This window comes from Diutina rugosa, assembly GCF_008704595.1.
Source record: "Diutina rugosa strain CBS 613 chromosome Unknown scaffold80_size38252, whole genome shotgun sequence".
NCBI classification, from domain to species: Eukaryota; Fungi; Ascomycota; class Pichiomycetes; order Serinales; family Debaryomycetaceae; genus Diutina; species Diutina rugosa.
In genome coordinates this window covers 20798-38140 of record NW_022995190.1, presented here as the reverse complement: position 1 = coordinate 38140, position 17343 = coordinate 20798, and the positions used below count along the sequence as shown (strand labels likewise).

The following is a 17343-nucleotide window of genomic DNA, read 5'->3' as shown; positions in this document are numbered from 1 at the left end:
ATTGCTGACAGTCTCTGTTTCGGCGCAATGGCCCCCGGACCCGCCCTGTGCCAATCAACCCCCGACTATCATCACCCTATACACTACTAACGCTTAGCAGGCCCCCCCACACGTTTTCGCGGTGTCCTCCACGCTTCTCTCCAGTGCCCCGGACTAATAATAGGCGACACGAGCCAGCGGCGGCCCAGCTGTCGCCTCTAGCGGCTGCCCCCGCTGCACCAAAATTCGCCAAAATGCGACAGAAAATGTGCGATCGTGTCTGCCTTGCAGACACCAGGGAAGCAGACACCACCGACAATAAGGGCGTATGTGGCGTCCCCTTCAAACCAAGACACGGGGTGAAACGAGGGGATAATCGCGACAGGAGCGAGTAGGCACTATATGTCCCTAAGCCCACGACAAGCCACTTAATTTGAAGGTGATTAGAGCAATTGAGGCTGGTGATCCGTGGCTCCACGAGTCGCATCAATTGTGGCCAATTAAATTGGCTACAGTGCTTACTATAGCGCTTATTATAGTGCTTAATTTGAAGCTTTGCCACTGCCCCAAGGGGGGCGGGTTTGGTGGCGACACAAATGGCAATTGGGTTTAATTTGCAGATACGAATTGGCCTAGCGGTATACGGGTAACGCCAGGCTCTCTCCCGGGTGTTTTTCATTTTGTGTGGTCCCGTATTCCCCCAGGCTTGGTCTAGGCGTTTGTGGCGGTGCCAACATATTTTAACACGGGACATTTTCCTCTGTATTATTGTACTGTGATTTTTGTACTGCGACTTTTTTATTCTGTGAGAACCATGCCGAATGGGGTGCCGTTTACGCGTGGTGAGCTCCACATAATGTCGTGCTTTCAAGATAATGGTGACATAGATGACCACGGCGTGGCTTCCACTGAGTGAATTACAATTGAAGGGAAGATGAGTTCCAGGCGAATTACACCCCAATTGCCGCCGTGGCTCGTCATAGCCGCTTGTACTTAGCCGTCCACCGTCAATGGCTGCTGGTTGTGCTAAAAATACCAAGGTACCAGTTTTCGGTGTTGCTTGTGACTCCTACCTGACTCGGGACTGGGCTCAAAAATGGGTGTCTTCTTGCCAAGTTTTTCCAACATTAGGGGCACCCAGTATAGGGGCGGAGACCAGGTGCCGCACGCGCTTGGCACGCGCACACTGTTGTGGGTGTTGGGAGGGGAAGAAGGTTGTCCCCGGGGTTTTTCTCTGAGGTATGCGGCTATGTGCAGGAAAAGTGCGCTTCCGTACTCGATTATACGCAGGGCGCCACGGACATTAATCTTCGGACTGGCCTCATCCTCCGGGCCAATACACAACTTTCCTACTCCACCACAGAACATCGTCATGTTGCGACTACTGTGCCGCTCGATTCTGACCCTGATCACCATGGGCGCCTACCCGCTGGCGGCAGCGCTGGCGCTGGCGCTGGTGGCGACTGTTGCGCCAGCAAAGTTCAGGATCCCGTTGCTTAAGCTGCCCATGTACTTTGGCCACACCCTGCTGAGAGTGAACCGCCCCTATAACGAGGACCGCTACGCCGCCACCGTGCTTGATATCAACGACGAAAAGGTGTTCCTGTTCGCGGTATTTGACGGCCACGGCGGCTCCGAGTGCTCGTCGTGGCTCGAGGAGAACTTGGCGAAAGTAGTAGAGCAGGGCGACGATATCAACATGGACAAGCTTGCCCGGGACTACGCGAAGAACATCAACGGCTATTGGCGCCGGTGGTACAAGCACCGCAAGAGCCACATGGACCTGTTGCGCGGCGCCCCGCTTTCGCTCAGTGACGCCAGCGCCCGCCACTTGAACCTCCGCCAGCGGCTCCCGGCGCTGTACTTGGACGCTGACTACCAGTTCTGTCTGCTGTCGCAGAAGCTGGGGCTGACGTGCACCAACGCCTTCTTCGAGACGGTGATCGGCACCCCCACCGACTACTACTTCATGCGGAACACGGTGCTGATCATGACCATCGCCCACGTCGGCGACACCAAGGCGATCCTCGTTGACCGCAACGGCGAGGCGCACGCGCTCACGCAGCCGCACCACCCGCTGAACCCCGTGGAGCTGGAGCGCCTCAACAAGTACGCCACGGCGTTCATGACCGACTCCTTTGGCGAAGAGCGGTTCATCGCCCTTGCCAACACCCGCGCCTTTGGCGACGTTAAATTCAAGCAGATGGGCGTGTCCGCCGAACCTGAAATCTCGCAACTTGTCGTCGGCGACGCCCTGGCGGTGCTGGCACACTTGACACCTGAAGAAATCGCCAAGTACACCATCGGCGGCCTTGGCGGCAACGAGCTGTTCCTCGTGCTTTGTCTGGACGGCATTACCGACGTGTTGACCGACCAGGAAATCGCTGACATTGTCATGGTCCACTATAACAACCGCGGCACCACCGTGGCCACGCCGCAGTTGGGCGCCGAAGAAGTGGTGAAATTTGTTGAGTTTGTCGGCGGCGACGACAACGCCACCTGTCTTGTGGTGCGCCTCAACGGGTGGGGGATGTGGCCTGTCACCGATAGAACCGGCGAGCTCCGCCAGTCGCGCCTCTCCGACTACAACCCAAGACAAAGAAGAGAATGACCATAACGAAAACTACACTCACTAAGTGATTATCAATTCAATAAATGCATACCAATACAACGACCTATCAACTTAGAAGCGTACTCAAATAGATACAATCTCATATTATCAAGGATTGTTGACCACAGGGCGTATGACATCAAAGTCTTAGTGATAGTCACAATCTGCTCATATCATCGTCCAGAGCACAAGATTCTGGTCAACCCACGGTGTGTTGTCCATCGTGCAAGGTATTGCTCAGGTTAATACTCTTCTTTTGCCAGTGTTTCGTTATTATCATGCTGGTTACTTCGATTCTCCGTAGCTCCAGTCACCGTCTTTCTGAGAGTCGAACCAGGGACAGTCTTCGAATATATGACCCACCCAAAAGATGCCTTGACCAAGGAAGCCACAGGTACAGTGGCCCTCGGCATTATCCATCTTCTTTAAGACGGAGCCATACTGGGGTATCCATTTGTGGAAATGGAAATGGGTGTATAAATGGATTCTGAACATGGTTAAGCTGTGAAACTCATGGTGAGCCGTAGAGCAATTGGTCCAGCCACATTTGTATGGTCGAGCGATTCCACCAACAATGGCCTGCGTGACGAGAGAATCAATCTCTTGGTATGACATGGATAGCAAGAGATTAAAACTGTTTTAACTTTGGTCTGTCACCGATTTCCTATTTAGTATTAGATGAGAAATGAGTAGATATGTGGCCTACTCTAGCTCACTAAAATGTATGATATCAGATCTATCAAGAAGTTCTTGGGGTTACAGTTCAAATCATTTATGAATCATCAAGATTGATCCGATTTTTGGAACCACTTTCCATTGAGTGGATGTTACACCCGAGTGATCGCAGTAGCCACCATCACACTGACATGGTAGATGCAGTGTCATACTCGTGTAGTGTGATTTAATTCTCAAACACTTCATCCCACTACAATCTCGTGATAATTCTTCGTCTATTGTCGTTATGCTATTTACAGGGTCAGTTCTTCGAGAACTTGTACATGAACCGCTTGCGCGTCGGGGCAAACTCGCCCAACTTCAGCCCCACCATGTCGTCGGTGACTTCAAACTCGACGTACTCCTTGCCGTTGTGGACCTGGAACTTGAGGCCGACGAACTGGGGGAGGATGTCACACAGCCGCGCGTTCGTCCGCACGGGGGTGCCGTTCTTGATCGCCTCCGAAAGCGGGAGCGGCACCACGTTGGGCCCTTTCCACGCCAGCCGCTTGAGCACAGGCAAACACGCTCTCATGTTATTGATGGAGAGTCGGTGTGGGTATACTCGATTCTGGTACTCAGTGAAAAAACTAAGATGGTAGTTTATGATTTCGCATTGTACTGCACATAAGCATGGCTCAGCGAAAAAAACCGTTCCCCATCACACACTAGCCCGAGCTTCGTAGGCCCTCATCGTGCGGCGCGATAAACCAAAGGTACACTAATAATCCCCATGTTTGGTGGCCGCTACGATCCGCTGGCGCTGACTCCAGCTGCCAAGACCAATATCCTAGATCGGTTCCGCAAACGACAACGAGAACCCGAAAGCGATTCCGAAAGCGAAGACAATAACGACAATAACGAGGAGAATAACGACGATAAGGAAGACTCTAGCAGCAGTGACGATGACGCCATGGATGTCGATGAAGACGAAGTTGAAGTGAAAGCTAAGGATCCAATTGAAGAGACAAAGGATGCCTCGTCATCTGAGGCTACTTCCAGTTCCAGCTCGGAAAGCTCGGAATCTGAAAGCTCGGAATCTGAATCCGACCTGGACTCAGAAGCCACTACCCATACCGACTCCATTGACATACCGTTGAAACATCAACATATCCTCAACAAGTTCCACCAAGCAGCTGCGCAGTCCACTCAAGAAGCTGATGAAATCGAAGAAGACGAACCTGAGCCTGAGGTGGAATTGGCCCCGCTTGAGCCGATGCCTCAACCAGCACTCCCACGAGATAAAAAGCTCCACACGGTGAAACTTCAAGCCAATTTAGATTGGCTTACACAAGCCCATTACGTTGATCCTAGCCGCACCGTCGCTTTTGAAGATTTGGGAGTAAGTGAAAACACCACCAAGAACTTGGCCAAGATGGGATTCACCGAAGCATTTAGTGTCCAGGTCGCTGTACTTGAACATTTCGCTTCATTGAAACTGGTGGTGCCGCGGCCTGACGTTAAGGGAGACCTCTTAGTAAATGCTGCTACTGGTAGTGGGAAGACATTGGCGTATACTGTACCTATTGTCGAGCTGCTACAGTCACGAGTGGTACCGAGGGTGAGAGCAGTGGTGATTGTGCCTACTAAACCGTTGATCAACCAGGTGGTGCTGACGTTTACCGCAGTGGCTAAAGGTACCTCATTATCAGTGTTGGCCCTTAAGACTGAGAGATCTCTCAAAGAGGAAGCGACTAAGATCACGACCAACTGTCCCGATATCATCGTGCTGACTCCCGGTCGGTTGGTGGAACACCTCCAGCTGAAAGTGCTTGATCTTCTGACGGTACAATATCTTGTCATTGACGAAGCCGATCGTTTACTTAACCAATCGTTCCAGAACTGGGCCCACGTCGTCACCGAGTCCGTTACCACCACTTCTAACGTCGCTCGTTCATTTACTCATATCCCCGTGGTGAAAATGGTGTTCTCGGCCACGTTGACTTCCGACGCCGGGAAACTCGCGGTGCTCAACTTCCAGAAACCCCACTTACTCGTGGTCAACGACGCCCAGGAGCTTGTCAACGAGATGTTCAGCGTCCCCGCCACCTTGACCGAGCAGTGGCTCCACCTCGGGCTGGCGAAACTGGCGTTCAAGCCGTGGGTGCTTGCGAAATACCTTATCGCCACAAACGCCACCCAAAACACCTTGGTGTTCTGCAAGAGCAACGACGCCTCGTTGCGGCTTGCCAAGCTTTTGGCGATGGTGCTTGCCACGATGGGATCGACCACTGCCGTCGGCTACATCAACCTGACGAATAATAAGGCCCAGCAACGTAAGCAGGTGTTGGATGGGTTCTCTGCAGGCACCACCGGCATCCTTGTGACCACAGACTTGTTTGCTCGAGGGATCGACATCTTGAGCATCAGAACCGTCGTCAACTACGACCTCCCTAACAGTTCTCGCGAGTACGTCCACCGCGTGGGGAGAACGGCGAGAGCTGGCCAAGCGGGTACTGCTCTCCTGATGACGTTTGGCAAGGGGGAGCAGAAGTGGTTCAAGAGTTTAATGAGCGACATTTCTCGTAAGCAGCCTGTGGCCGACGATGTTGAGGTGCCCCTGATGACGTCTGAAGACACCAACGTTTACGAAGCGACGGTGGAGCAGTTCAAGCGCCTCGTTCGCGGCCAGGAAAAGGACTAGATCGCTTTTGGCTCTACGTTCGATTCTAGTCCCCTGCTAGTCGCCTGCCCCGCCTGTGTACATAGCTTAGTGGCATGGCAAGCAATCGCGTGGTTATTGGCATTTATCGTTCGCACCAGCAATGGTTGCGAAGAAAAAAACGCCGGAAAGGGGACGAAAACAGTGGAAAACCGCCGGGTTGGTGGGGCACAAAGCCGACACAGCAACAATAAGGGTATCGGCTCGTGCTCTGCGGTTAGGGGTGGTCATGGCGGGTACGTATGGTTTATTTTCATCTAGCGCCGTGTGTTATTGTGTCGCTGTTGGCGGCACCACCGACGTGGTATTTATGTTTGGTAGACGGTGATTACCGCCCGTTTACGAATACACGTTACACGTCATCACCACCTCGTTTTGTCCTAATTTTTCTATGTTCAATGTCACTGCTTGAGTCCCAATAAGCAAGTTATGAACTGTCCTGTTTTACTACTCTTTACTTTTGTAAGTTGTGGTGTTACTCTGTAAGTTGTGGTTTGTCGTTGTTCGCTCACAAATTATATGCTCATCACGTGCTCTTCACTGGTAATGACTCGTATGTCAATGATGGCCATGACGTAATCGAGGTTCCAGATCCACCTCTATCTACTCCATACAGCCACCATCAATTATCACAGCCAATAAGAAATTTTGCCATTATTGTCACAACCTCCTCTGCTTCTCCTCACGGAGGGGGGCTCCCACATTTCGTCGAAATTTTCGGCGGATATCGCTGGGCGCCTCGCCGTGCTGAGTGCCTCACCGCTTTGACCATTGCCGAGGCAAGTGGGCCCAACAACCAGCTTAATTTCCCCCTGTGGGCTTTGGCGTGCAGGCGGGCCACAAGCTAAAACCACTGCCTACAGCAAACAGCGACGGTGATTTCGGGATCCTGTAACCTGCAATGCTTAACGTCCTGCTTGAATTTCTCCTCCCGTAGGAAAGCTCGGAGATGACGAGGATAGGTATTCCGTACATGGCGACAATGGCTCTGGCCCTTCCTATTTTGAGAGATTGTCGGGGCTCGCACTACGTCAGGGCAAGGCTGATCGGTCCCGGTGATTGGCGGCGGCAGGCAAAGCGTAATACACACTCCCTACACCCGCACCACATACTCCCCTGGGTCCCGGGCGTCTGTGCTAGCTTTTTAGCCCTCCTCCTCCTGGTTGCAAAGGGATTATCAGCGGGCCCAGGCAAAAGCACCGCTAATTTCCGCCAATTTCGCATAATTGGGGGTTTTGAGCACTAGTTTGCCGCATCCACAAATTCAACTGTCGCGTCCACTGTCGGACCCTCGGAAAACGAGTTTCGGATTTATATCGGAAAAGGAGTAACGTTTGTCGTTGTTGCGGTTCGCGGTGTCGGGCATTCTCGAGGTGATTGTCGCGTGCGTTGTCGGAAATCACGCGCCACCGTCCCGACTATTTTCGACAACCTGATCGAAAATGATATTCTATGTGGCGACAAGACGTCCGACAAAATTACCCTCCGTGACGACAAGACGTCCGACAACGATTCTCATATATTCGACATTTACTGACGGCAAGTGCGAAATCGAGTCCGCATACAACCGCAAATCCGACAAGCCAAGCGTCACCGCTGCCATTTTTCCGACTCCCGGTGCGCAATCCGAACTGCCGAGTCCGATATCCGGTCCGACACCGTGGTCGCACAACCCACCAATTTATCGAAATTTGCGGTAAGCGAACGTGCCTCGTGCAGCTAACTGGCTAGGCGATCTCCTTGTACCCTGTAAAAGTGGGCCCACTATTCGGGGAGAAACCTGCGCGATGACACCGGGCAAGAGGCTGATCCTGGACCTTGAGGGCTGGACCTTACTGGGCGGTGCTTCTATTACTGAGGGAAAAACCTGCGGGTATCCACGGCTATGGGGGGTGCATTGGCCTGGGGGTGGGGGCGCTTATGTCACCGCTTAGGTCATCGCTCACCGCTGGTCTACCAAAGCTTATACCGCTTACCCCACTAAAGCCTAAACACCACAGAAGCATACGTCTATATCACCCTCTACCCAAGTAAACCTTGATTGTGTCAGATTCAGCACCTCTTCTCTACACACTACCGATTCGCTAATTCCCCCTCGTCGTCGTCATCGCCACCCGCACGCTACGGTTGCCGTCATGGACGCCATCGATGATCTCGTCCTAGTCGACCAGGACGAGCTTGCCAAGAGCATTGAGACCAAGGCCGAGGCGGCGTTGGAGCGCCGGCTGCGGGAGACGGAGCAGAAGCGGCTCGACAAAGCTAGGGCGGCGCTGGCCAAGGCCCGCCTGAAGCTCCTCAGCTTAGAGCGCCAGCTCCCCCGAGCCAAGATCAGCGCCCGCCGACTGCTTGCTACCAAGATCGACGATGCCAGAAAGGAGCTAGAGGCTCGAGAGCAGGATATACGCGATATCGAGCGGCGTATTGACGGTGACGATGAGGGCGAGACCGAGCACGACTACCTCGTGAGAACGGGGAAAATCACGGCCTTTGGCACCTCCCAGGGGTTTGTCGGAGGCGAAACGACAGAGACGAAGTCCCACCAACAACTTCACGAGCCTGGGATTAATCAAACTGTGGATAAACGCGTCGAGGCTCAAGAGGAGGTAGAGGAGGAAAAACAGGAGGAAATACCAATCAAACAGGAAGATAACGATATTGTCGAGGTGTCTGATGACTCGGGCAGTGCCTATGAGAGTGACGGAGCCCCTAGTGAGCCTGAAGACGAGGAGGAGTACGCGGTAGTCGTCAACGATGAGCTCGACGAAGTGAGGGAACCGCTGGAGACTCCCGAGCCGCTGACGGAAAGAAACGTCGATGACGGCGATATGGAGCGGTACAGGTTACGCCTAGACCATTGGGAAACCACTCGGCGAGCTTTGAGAGTCAACCCTACTACTACTCCTGAGGATGAACCATACTTGCCCCACCCCACAGTTGAGGACGCTGTGCTTGATAACACCTTCCGCTTACCAGGGGATATTCACCCACTGTTGTTTGACTACCAAAAGACGTGTGTCCAGTGGCTCTGGGAGCTCTATAACCAGAAGACGGGGGGCATTCTCGGCGACGAAATGGGTCTAGGGAAAACCGTCCAGGTAATCTCGTTCCTTGCCGGCTTACACCACCTGAAGATCTTACAAAAACCGATACTTGTGGTCGTTCCAGCCACCGTGTTAGCTCAATGGTGTAATGAGTTCCACCGGTGGTGGCCGCCGTTTAGAGTGGTCTTACTCCACGCCATTGGCCTGGGTATCACCAAAAAGAAACTACTGGAAGAAGACGAATTGGAGGCGTTTGTCAACGGTCAACTGCTTGAGAAAGAAACGACTAATGCTGGTGATTTAGTCAAACTGGTGTTCAATGACCAAGGAGGTTCAGGGGTGATTATCACCACCTATTTGGGGCTCAGAATCTACCGCCGCCACTTACTCGGCCGCCAGTGGGGCTATGCTGTTCTTGACGAAGGCCACAAGATCCGTAACCCTAACCTGATGGTACTGCTTTCGGCAAAACAGATCCGCACCCATAATCGTCTCATTTTGCTGGGGACTCCCATCCAGAACAATTTGACCGAATTGTGGCTGTTATTTGACTTTGTCTACCCTGGTAGGTTAGGTACTTTACCGGTATTCCAGCAACAGTTTGCTGTTCCCATCAATATGGGGGGCTACGCCAATGCTACGAACGTCCAAGTCCAGGCCGGCTACAAGTGTGCCGTGGTGCTTCGAGAGATGATTAACCCGTACTTGTTACGCCGAGTGAAGGCCGATGTCGCCCGTGACTTGCCGCAGAAGAAAGAGATGGTGGTGTTTGTCAAGCTTACTCCACAACAGCGTCAGCTCTACTCCCAGTTCTTAGGTTCAGAGGACTTGCTGAGCATCATGAGAGGTAGAAGAAACGTGTTGTACGGGGTCGACATTTTAAGAAAAGTGTGCAATCACCCTGATCTTGTCCATCAGGACCAAAAGCGACCTAAAGATTATGGAGCAGTGTCACGCAGTGGTAAGATGACTCTTCTAGCACTGTTATTACCTCAATGGCAGCGTCAGGGTCATAAGACGCTTTTGTTCTGTCAAACAAGACAAATGCTTGATATATTGGAAACACAAGTTCAGGGGCTTACCCGTGACGACGGACTGCACTTTGGCTACCTCCGTATGGACGGTAACACCCCCATTGGCGTCAGACAGCAGTTGGTTGACGAATTCAACACTTCCAGTGAGCTCGACGTGTTTCTTTTGACCACTAAAGTCGGGGGTCTTGGCGTTAATCTCACCGGTGCCGACCGTGTCATCATCTTTGACCCTGACTGGAACCCCCTGACGGATGTCCAGGCGCGAGAGCGGGCGTGGCGTTTGGGTCAGACTCGGGATATCGTCATTTACCGGTTAATGACGGCCGGCACCATCGAGGAGAAGATCTACCATCGCCAGATCTTCAAGACGTTCCTCACCAATAAGATCTTAACCGATCCGAAACAGAAACGGTTGTTTAAGATGAACGATTTGCACGACTTATTCACGTTAGGTGATGACGATGAGAAGGGTACGGAGACTGCCGATATGTTCAAGCTTAGAGAGAACCAGTACGCTGGTACCAAGCTGCGGTCGCTGAAACGGCTAGACCGGGACCAGGACGTTGACGACGACGTTCTTGAAGTGGCTGGAGTGGCGAAGATGGATAACTACGAAGATGGCACTGCGCAGGACCCGGAGAACTCTGAGTTCTTCAATTTGGGGGTTCACCTGACGTTACAACACGACGACGCCGTCAGACCCCACGAGGAGACGCTGTTGGCCGAGCACGAAGCCAATAAAGTCGCTCAGCAGGCGGTGGCCGCGTTGAAGAAGCTGGCCCGCGAAGCACGCCAAAACAAAGTGGGGACGCCTACGTGGACAGGCAAATTTGGTGCTTTAAAGGGTCAATTCGGCAAGGCTAAGTCTACTGCTCCAGGCAAGCGCCTGGCCTCACCAGAACTGCAGCTGCTGGCGCTGGTGCTCGCCAGTCTTAAGCGGCACAAGAGCACTGACGCCGACGGCGACGATGTCGTGGAAAACCCGGTGCTAGCGAAAATGGTGGCGTATCTCCGTACCCAGCCCAACCAATTCGCCCCGCTGAAAGCGGTGCTAGACGCCGCGGAGGTGCCGTTGACCCTGCAGCAGGAAATGCTCAATGTCCGCAGCATGCTCAGGGCAGTGGCCCACTGGGACGCTGCCGAAAAGGGGTGGCGCCTAAAGGCTCAATTCGCCGAATAATATCGCCAGGGGATCGCCGTCAAAACATCGAATGATCCCCATTGCCGAAAGGACCCAATTGTCGGATAATACCCTACCGAACAGACCCCATTGGCGGAGGGGAAGTGCTAAACACCTGCGCTACGTCGGTGGCATGCGATGTGCAATTTGATGCACCCCCAGCATTGCAGCTCGGGATTCCCGTGTCGCCATTGTCGTCGCCCGCCTTCCCGATGCGGTAAAGGCAGCGCCATTTAACAATATCGGACCCTGCCCATACCATGCATGCGCTTGTCGCTGGTGTGTGGCGCCAGGGCTGCGTAACGCAAGGGGCAGCCAATCTAGTGAGGGTGTGTGCAAACGCTGGCGATCGGTGTCTGGGCCCTCGTTGCACGTGAGCACGTAACCTGCCACAAAAACGAACATAGGGTTCAAGCACCTCCATATTAGAAGGGTTTGCTACCACGCCTACACCTGGCCGATTTCAAGGGGAATTAAGGGCGCAATTGTGGCCCCAGCAATGCCCCCCCTTTGTGAGGGCGTGAGGCCCTCCCGCGGCACCGCTTGTTGGGCAGACAACCCTCTGCACCCCGGACTCGGTTGTCACCCCAACCGGATGGGGCGGCTAAACGGGCGATTGGTCCACGCTGGTGTCACGCCGTCGTCAACGGCTCTATCGCGGGCTTCGGGGCAAAAGCAACCACTTCCAGCTGTGCCGAACCCTGGGTTGAGGCTGGGCCGTGCCAGGTAATTTTTGAGTTGCTTTTCGGGTTCAGGCTGGTGAGCCAGGGCCCTGGGGCGTAAGCGGCGTTGGCGGGCATATTTACGTCTGTGCATGGACAGGTGCTGAGGTAAGCGAGGCCGCCAACCCACTGGGGGACAATTATAACCGGACCACCACTCAGTCGACAAAGGGGGTTGTCCGTGCATTGTACAGGGTGTGGAGCCACCCATGGCACCATTAGGGGGGGTATCTATGCATTAGGTGTATAAAATAATTATCCTTTAGTTCAATTGGTTGGGCATCGCCGCCAGCGTCCGCTTGTAGCTCCACTTGTTCTTCAGCTCGACAAACATGCGGATCCCCGAGTTGACCAAGTACGCGATCAGCCCGCAGCAGCGGACGAACGAGAGCACCGCCACCGTCCAGAGGATGAACGCCAAGTAGATATTCTTGGCGGTGTCGCCGGGCTTGTACACCTGGACCATGATGAGGATGAAGAGCAAGTTGGCCACCATCCACACCAATACCACCTTGGTCCGCACGTCCTTGGCGTAGTCCTCGCCTTCCAACACCGTCTTCACGTGCTGGTGGGTCTTGATCTTGTTATTGGCCCGGCGCATGCGGATCTGGTAGAGGGTCTCGAGGTAGACCTCGTCGATGTTGACGTCGACGACGGTGGCCTCAAACTCGCCCTTCTCGTTCTTCTCGACGATGTACTGGTTCAGGCGGTCCTCCTTGGGGTTGTTGTCACCTTTAGTCCCCCACGAGACGTCGTGGGTGTTGCAGAAGGCGAAAATCTGGAGGGTGCACGTGTACAGGGGGATCATCAAGAAGTACTGGACCAGACAGGTCACCATGTGCCAGGGGTCGAGGTACAAGATCAGCATCAACGTGTACAACCCGTACGTCAGCAACAACAGCACCACGATCAGCACCATCACGTACGTCAGCGCCCCATCGTCCATGCCGAAGCGGATGATGGTGCGGATCACGAAGTAGAACCCCACGATCAACGCGTAGAGGGCACACACTGTCAATAGAATGATCAACGTCTTGAATATGTTCTTCAGCGCCTGGGGCCGGTTGCCGATACTGACGATGAACATCAGCGTCAACGTACAGATACACAACATGTTGAAGATGGTGAAGATCCAGTAGCCAGCACGCCCGACGGAGGGGTCCAGCGTGAGCGACCCGGTGAGGAAGTAGAATGTCAAGTAGAAGTTCAGCAACGAGAAGAACAGGAAGATAAGCAGCACAAGTTGGTAGAGAAACTCGACCTGGAAGAAGAGCTTGCGGAAGTAGGAGTGGTCGGTGTACCAGATACGGGCGTGGTGGCGCAACGAGTAGAGGGCGGCAAAGAAGGCCCCGTTCATCCACCGCCGCCGTTGCAGGAGAAATTCAGACACCAGCTCGGGAACATCGGTCTCACCGGTGGCCAGTTTGACAAACTTAAGCACCCAGTTCTCCCCCTTCTTCGCCACAAGCTCCCAGCAGAGGATCCGGTCCTCGGCCAAGTACATGTTTGCCTCAAAGAAGTTGGTCTTGGAGTTGCCCGTGACGTGGGACAGCAACAAGTCTTCACCTTTAAAGTACGAGTTCAAGGGGCCAGTGCCGTCGGGGTGGTTGCGGAGGGCAATGTAGCGGTAGGCGGAGAGGGCACCGGGCAACACCGAGATGTACCCGAACACCAGCTCTAGCGGCTTGTCCAAAATGTTCAGCATCTTATACTCGAAGTTCTGCGAGGCGACGAGCGGGTTCTTGAGCATGGTGCCCCACGCCTTACCCTTCATCGCTTTGATTTCACCGGCGACACCGGCGACGTTGGAGTCGCGGTCGAACGCCTTCCACATGTGGTACACGGCGTGGTTATCCGGCTTAGTACCGACGTCAAGCAAGATGACGACGTTGGGGTCGAGCACGGGGCAGAAGGCGTTGAAGAGCCAGCGGTGGGAGTTGATCTTCTTCTGGTTCTTTTCCTTGAGGCAGAAAAGCACTTGCACGGGGGTTAAGTTCTTCTCATCACCTTTGAATTTCAATTGTTCGTCAATCAGGATTTGCGTGGTGTACTCAAATAAATGCGCTTTCACCGCCTTGTTGTTAACAAACGGACGCGCCAAGTTATCCTGGTAGCAACCAGTCGCCGTGAGCAACTGGAGCACGCCGTCGTTGACCTTGTTGCGCCCGTCCAGCACGATGACCACCTGGATCTTTTTCCACCCGTCCTTGCCCCAGCACTGCAGCTTGTTGCGCAGACAGAGGTGGGCGACGTTCTTCATCACCCCGTGCATGGTGCGGGCAAACAGGACGTCGTCCTCGTTGTACATGGTGATGCAGATGACGATCTCGGTCTCCCGGCCGTACTTGGCGGCCCGCAAAGTGTACCCTTCAGCGACAAAGTCGTCGGGCTCAGCGGTACACGCGGTATAAGTCATATTGGTGAACTCGCCAAACGGCAGCTCGGTGATGGTCAACACCTTCTTCAATTCTTCAGGAATAGGGTTTTCAAGGGCTAAGTTACCCGTCTTGTTGACGAGGCGCACCTTCCGCTTGTGTGTGGGCTGGGGGTGGGGGCCGGGGACGTAGTTGGCGAGCCCCTCCATGAACTTGCCGTCGAGCGAGTCGCCGAAGTACAGCAGTTCCGGGTGGGTGCTGTGGNTCGCCGAAGTACAGCAGTTCCGGGTGGGTGCTGTGGTGGTCGTCGTCGTACACCGTGCTCGCTTCGTCGGAGTAGGTCAGCTGGGCGTACTCCTTCTGGTAGGCGTCGTAGCCGTAGTCTACCAGCTCTCTTTTGGTCAGAACATCATCCAGAGCGGCGATCGAGTATGTTTCGGGACTGAAGATCGGCTGGGGCGGTTCCAAAAGTCTCAGTGTCGTCTGGGAATGGTCCAGAACCACCAGCCGGCTCAGGTGGCGGGTAGGCAGTTCGGGGGGGCTAGAAGCGAGATGGTGGCTGTCTACCAGCACCACCGAGTCCCGCAACGGCAGTTCTCTCGCAGTAAACAATTTCCGGGGCAGCACCGGCGCCGGCGGAGCCTGGGGCGGCAACGACGGCGCCAGCAGTAATTGCACCGGCGGCCTCGAAAGACGCGACAGCCGGGCGAAGATGTTGGGCAGCTGGCGCGGCAGTCTCTGGGGCAGCCGCTGAGGCAGTCGTTGGGGCAGGGACAGCGGTGTTTGGTGGCGGGGGCGATGGGGCAGCTCCAGCGGGGCGAAGCCAACAAAGGCCAGCTGGTCGTCGTCCGAGGAGTCGTCGGCGGCGTAGGTGCCGGTAGTGTGGGCCCTTTGCGGGGGGTCCTTGAAAGGGTCGTCCTCAAACATGGGCAGCTACCAAAACTGAGGTTGTGTGGTGACAATAAGGCTGAGGCATGGCAGCGAGGAATTGCGGGTGTTTAATTAGTGGTGGTGTTGACAAATGCGCCTAATCGGGAACACCGCGAAGAAAAACAGACACCACTGAAATGACAACAAAAAGAAGAGGAGGACGAAAGAAGGGGGAAAAGAGTGAGTGACCTGTTTTAGATTGAGTTGATGGTAAAATATTGTAGTGATTTAGTAGTGATCTCGTAGGGGTTTTCGTGGGAAATGTAGTAGTCTCAGTGTGGCCATCGAGAGTGTTTGTGGTCCGGAGATGACAGGCTGCGATGTCATTGTGCAGGACATTAGTGGGTGATCAGTAAAGAGCGATGACAATCGCCACCAACGGATGAGTCAAATTCGATGGGGAATGACCCTCTAATTGGCCTAATTGGGGGTGTAGAGCCAGCACTACGCCACCGAAGCGTCAGTTTTTTCAGTGGTAGAGCCAGCCACGTCGAAGCTTCGAGAACTAGAAGTGGTGTCGGTCAGCCTAATTCGGTGAAGACGAGGGGTATTCAGCTGAAAGTAGATGCTAGAACCAAACATAAGCTTTATTCAGGAGATGGGTGGTATTCTGGAGGCTATAGTAGCATTTTGTGGCTTGTGTATGGTCGTGTGACCGTTGTAGTCAAAACCAATGAACGGCTAATTAATACTAGCAATTGTGCAGGTATGGATTCCAATGAATGTGTCGGTAGTTAGTTGAAGATTTGTTGACCTTGACCCAGCACTATTGCTTTGGGAATAGGGTGTACGTAAAAATTTCAAACCGTTGATCATGCTAACCATTAGTCACCCAGACATTATTGTGGCACCTTCTATCCATCGATAAGGCAAAACAACTGGGCAATCCTTGGTTTGCGATTATTGGTAACATTGCAATGCTTGGTCGGCCTCAAGATGTTTGGTATAATTTTCCCAACAATTTGTCAACTTCTCGGAAATTGCTTCAAATTCTCAAAATCATACTCACAGTTCGAGTCTCATATTAAACCTTACACAAAAATTAAATACTCATCACAATTCCACTAGATATCAGGTTCGTGTTCCTTGCGCCATTGTTCGACAGCCTTTCTGAGCTCAACGTTGGGGTAGCACTGGTCTTTCGTAAGTTTATGTCTCGTCAACGGGTCGAGCCCGTTCTGCTCAATGTGCTTAAACAACAGCAGCCGCTCGTAACTGACTCCCAGCGGCGTGCACACAGGGTCGTGGAATATCTCTTCGGTAATACGGTCGATGAAACAGTCAGGAACCTCAACCTTTTGTCTGGCGGTGTAGCCAAACCCGCTGGCAAACATCGTGTGGAGGTCTTGGCTGTCTTCGCGGTACTGCATCGCCAACTGGGTCAACTTGTACTGGCGGATGTCGTCGTTGACGTCCTTGCGCCGCACGGTATCGATCTGGTCCTGGTAGTCCTGTTGTAGTAAGCGAGCGAGCTTAGAGTAAAGGGGTACTCTTTTGGCCACCACTGCATCTTCCTGTGACCTTTTGAGGTATTCTTTAGCGTCATTAAGAGCCTCATGGATTTTCAGGGGCTTCTCACAATTGCGGAATCTCTTAGGAGCTGTCATCAGCGCTCTTAATGCCGAATCAAGCTGTTTCACAGCTTTAGGATAATCGTGCTCCTGGTATAAGCTATGGAGACCCTGGTAGTACTGAGCCTCATAGTTCTGAGGGTCATATTCAAGAGCAGCCACACAGTCGGCCTCAATCTTCTTCCACGCCTGATTGGAGATAGCTTCGGGCTCGCCACGGCCACAGGCGTTTAGGTAGTAGCATTTGGCACGTGCCAGGTGAAGCACGGACTCGTGGTTGTTGCGCAAAGCGTTGGTGAAGTGGTTGATCGCCGCCGGGTAGTCGCCGTCGTCGAGGGCGTCAAACCCCTTTTGCCGGTAGTCAAGACTCATGAATCAGGGGTAATGAACGTTCCAATTGTCTCGGTTTATTAGTGTCTGGGGAGTGTCAGGAAGTGTAGCCAGGGACAAGCTGGGTACACAGAGCCTGGCAGAGTCTCCACGATGCGCGCGTGAGTACACTCACTGAGTGTGAAGACTATACA

At 53.6% G+C, this 17343-nt stretch overlaps 7 protein-coding genes across 7 annotated transcripts; 3 read left to right on the top strand and 4 right to left on the bottom strand. All coding sequences in view use genetic code 12, as the record gives it.

The window, feature by feature from the left end:
- Positions 1-1393: 1393 nt before the first annotated feature.
- PTC6 (type 2C protein phosphatase) lies at positions 1394-2590 on the top strand (the record flags this gene model as incomplete). The annotated part of the gene is made up of 1 exon (XM_034157553.1): positions 1394-2590. The coding sequence occupies one exon, from the start codon at positions 1394-1396 to the stop codon at positions 2588-2590; it is 1197 nt and encodes a 398-aa protein (XP_034010560.1).
- A 976-nt stretch (positions 2591-3566) lies between these two features.
- DIURU_004655 (mitochondrial 37S ribosomal protein uS19m) lies at positions 3567-3839 on the bottom strand (the record flags this gene model as incomplete). Its single annotated transcript, XM_034157552.1, has 1 exon — positions 3567-3839. The coding sequence occupies one exon, from the start codon at positions 3837-3839 to the stop codon at positions 3567-3569; it is 273 nt and encodes a 90-aa protein (XP_034010559.1).
- A 198-nt stretch (positions 3840-4037) lies between these two features.
- DIURU_004654 (putative ATP-dependent RNA helicase) lies at positions 4038-5948 on the top strand (the record flags this gene model as incomplete). The annotated part of the gene is made up of 1 exon (XM_034157551.1): positions 4038-5948. One exon carries the CDS (start codon positions 4038-4040, stop codon positions 5946-5948), a length of 1911 nt encoding a protein of 636 aa, XP_034010558.1.
- A 2153-nt stretch (positions 5949-8101) lies between these two features.
- DIURU_004653 (DNA-dependent ATPase) lies at positions 8102-11221 on the top strand (the record flags this gene model as incomplete). The annotated part of the gene is made up of 1 exon (XM_034157550.1): positions 8102-11221. The coding sequence occupies one exon, from the start codon at positions 8102-8104 to the stop codon at positions 11219-11221; it is 3120 nt and encodes a 1039-aa protein (XP_034010557.1).
- Positions 11222-12205: 984 nt separating this feature from the next.
- Positions 12206-14359, bottom strand: DIURU_004652 (uncharacterized protein; the record flags this gene model as incomplete). The annotated part of the gene is made up of 1 exon (XM_034157549.1): positions 12206-14359. The coding sequence occupies one exon, from the start codon at positions 14357-14359 to the stop codon at positions 12206-12208; it is 2154 nt and encodes a 717-aa protein (XP_034010556.1).
- An 82-nt stretch (positions 14360-14441) lies between these two features.
- On the bottom strand, positions 14442-15245 carry DIURU_004651 (uncharacterized protein; the record flags this gene model as incomplete). The annotated part of the gene is made up of 1 exon (XM_034157548.1): positions 14442-15245. One exon carries the CDS (start codon positions 15243-15245, stop codon positions 14442-14444), a length of 804 nt encoding a protein of 267 aa, XP_034010555.1.
- Positions 15246-16312: 1067 nt separating this feature from the next.
- On the bottom strand, positions 16313-17191 carry DIURU_004650 (uncharacterized protein; the record flags this gene model as incomplete). Its single annotated transcript, XM_034157547.1, has 1 exon — positions 16313-17191. The coding sequence occupies one exon, from the start codon at positions 17189-17191 to the stop codon at positions 16313-16315; it is 879 nt and encodes a 292-aa protein (XP_034010554.1).
- Between the last annotated feature and the right edge of the window lie 152 nt (positions 17192-17343).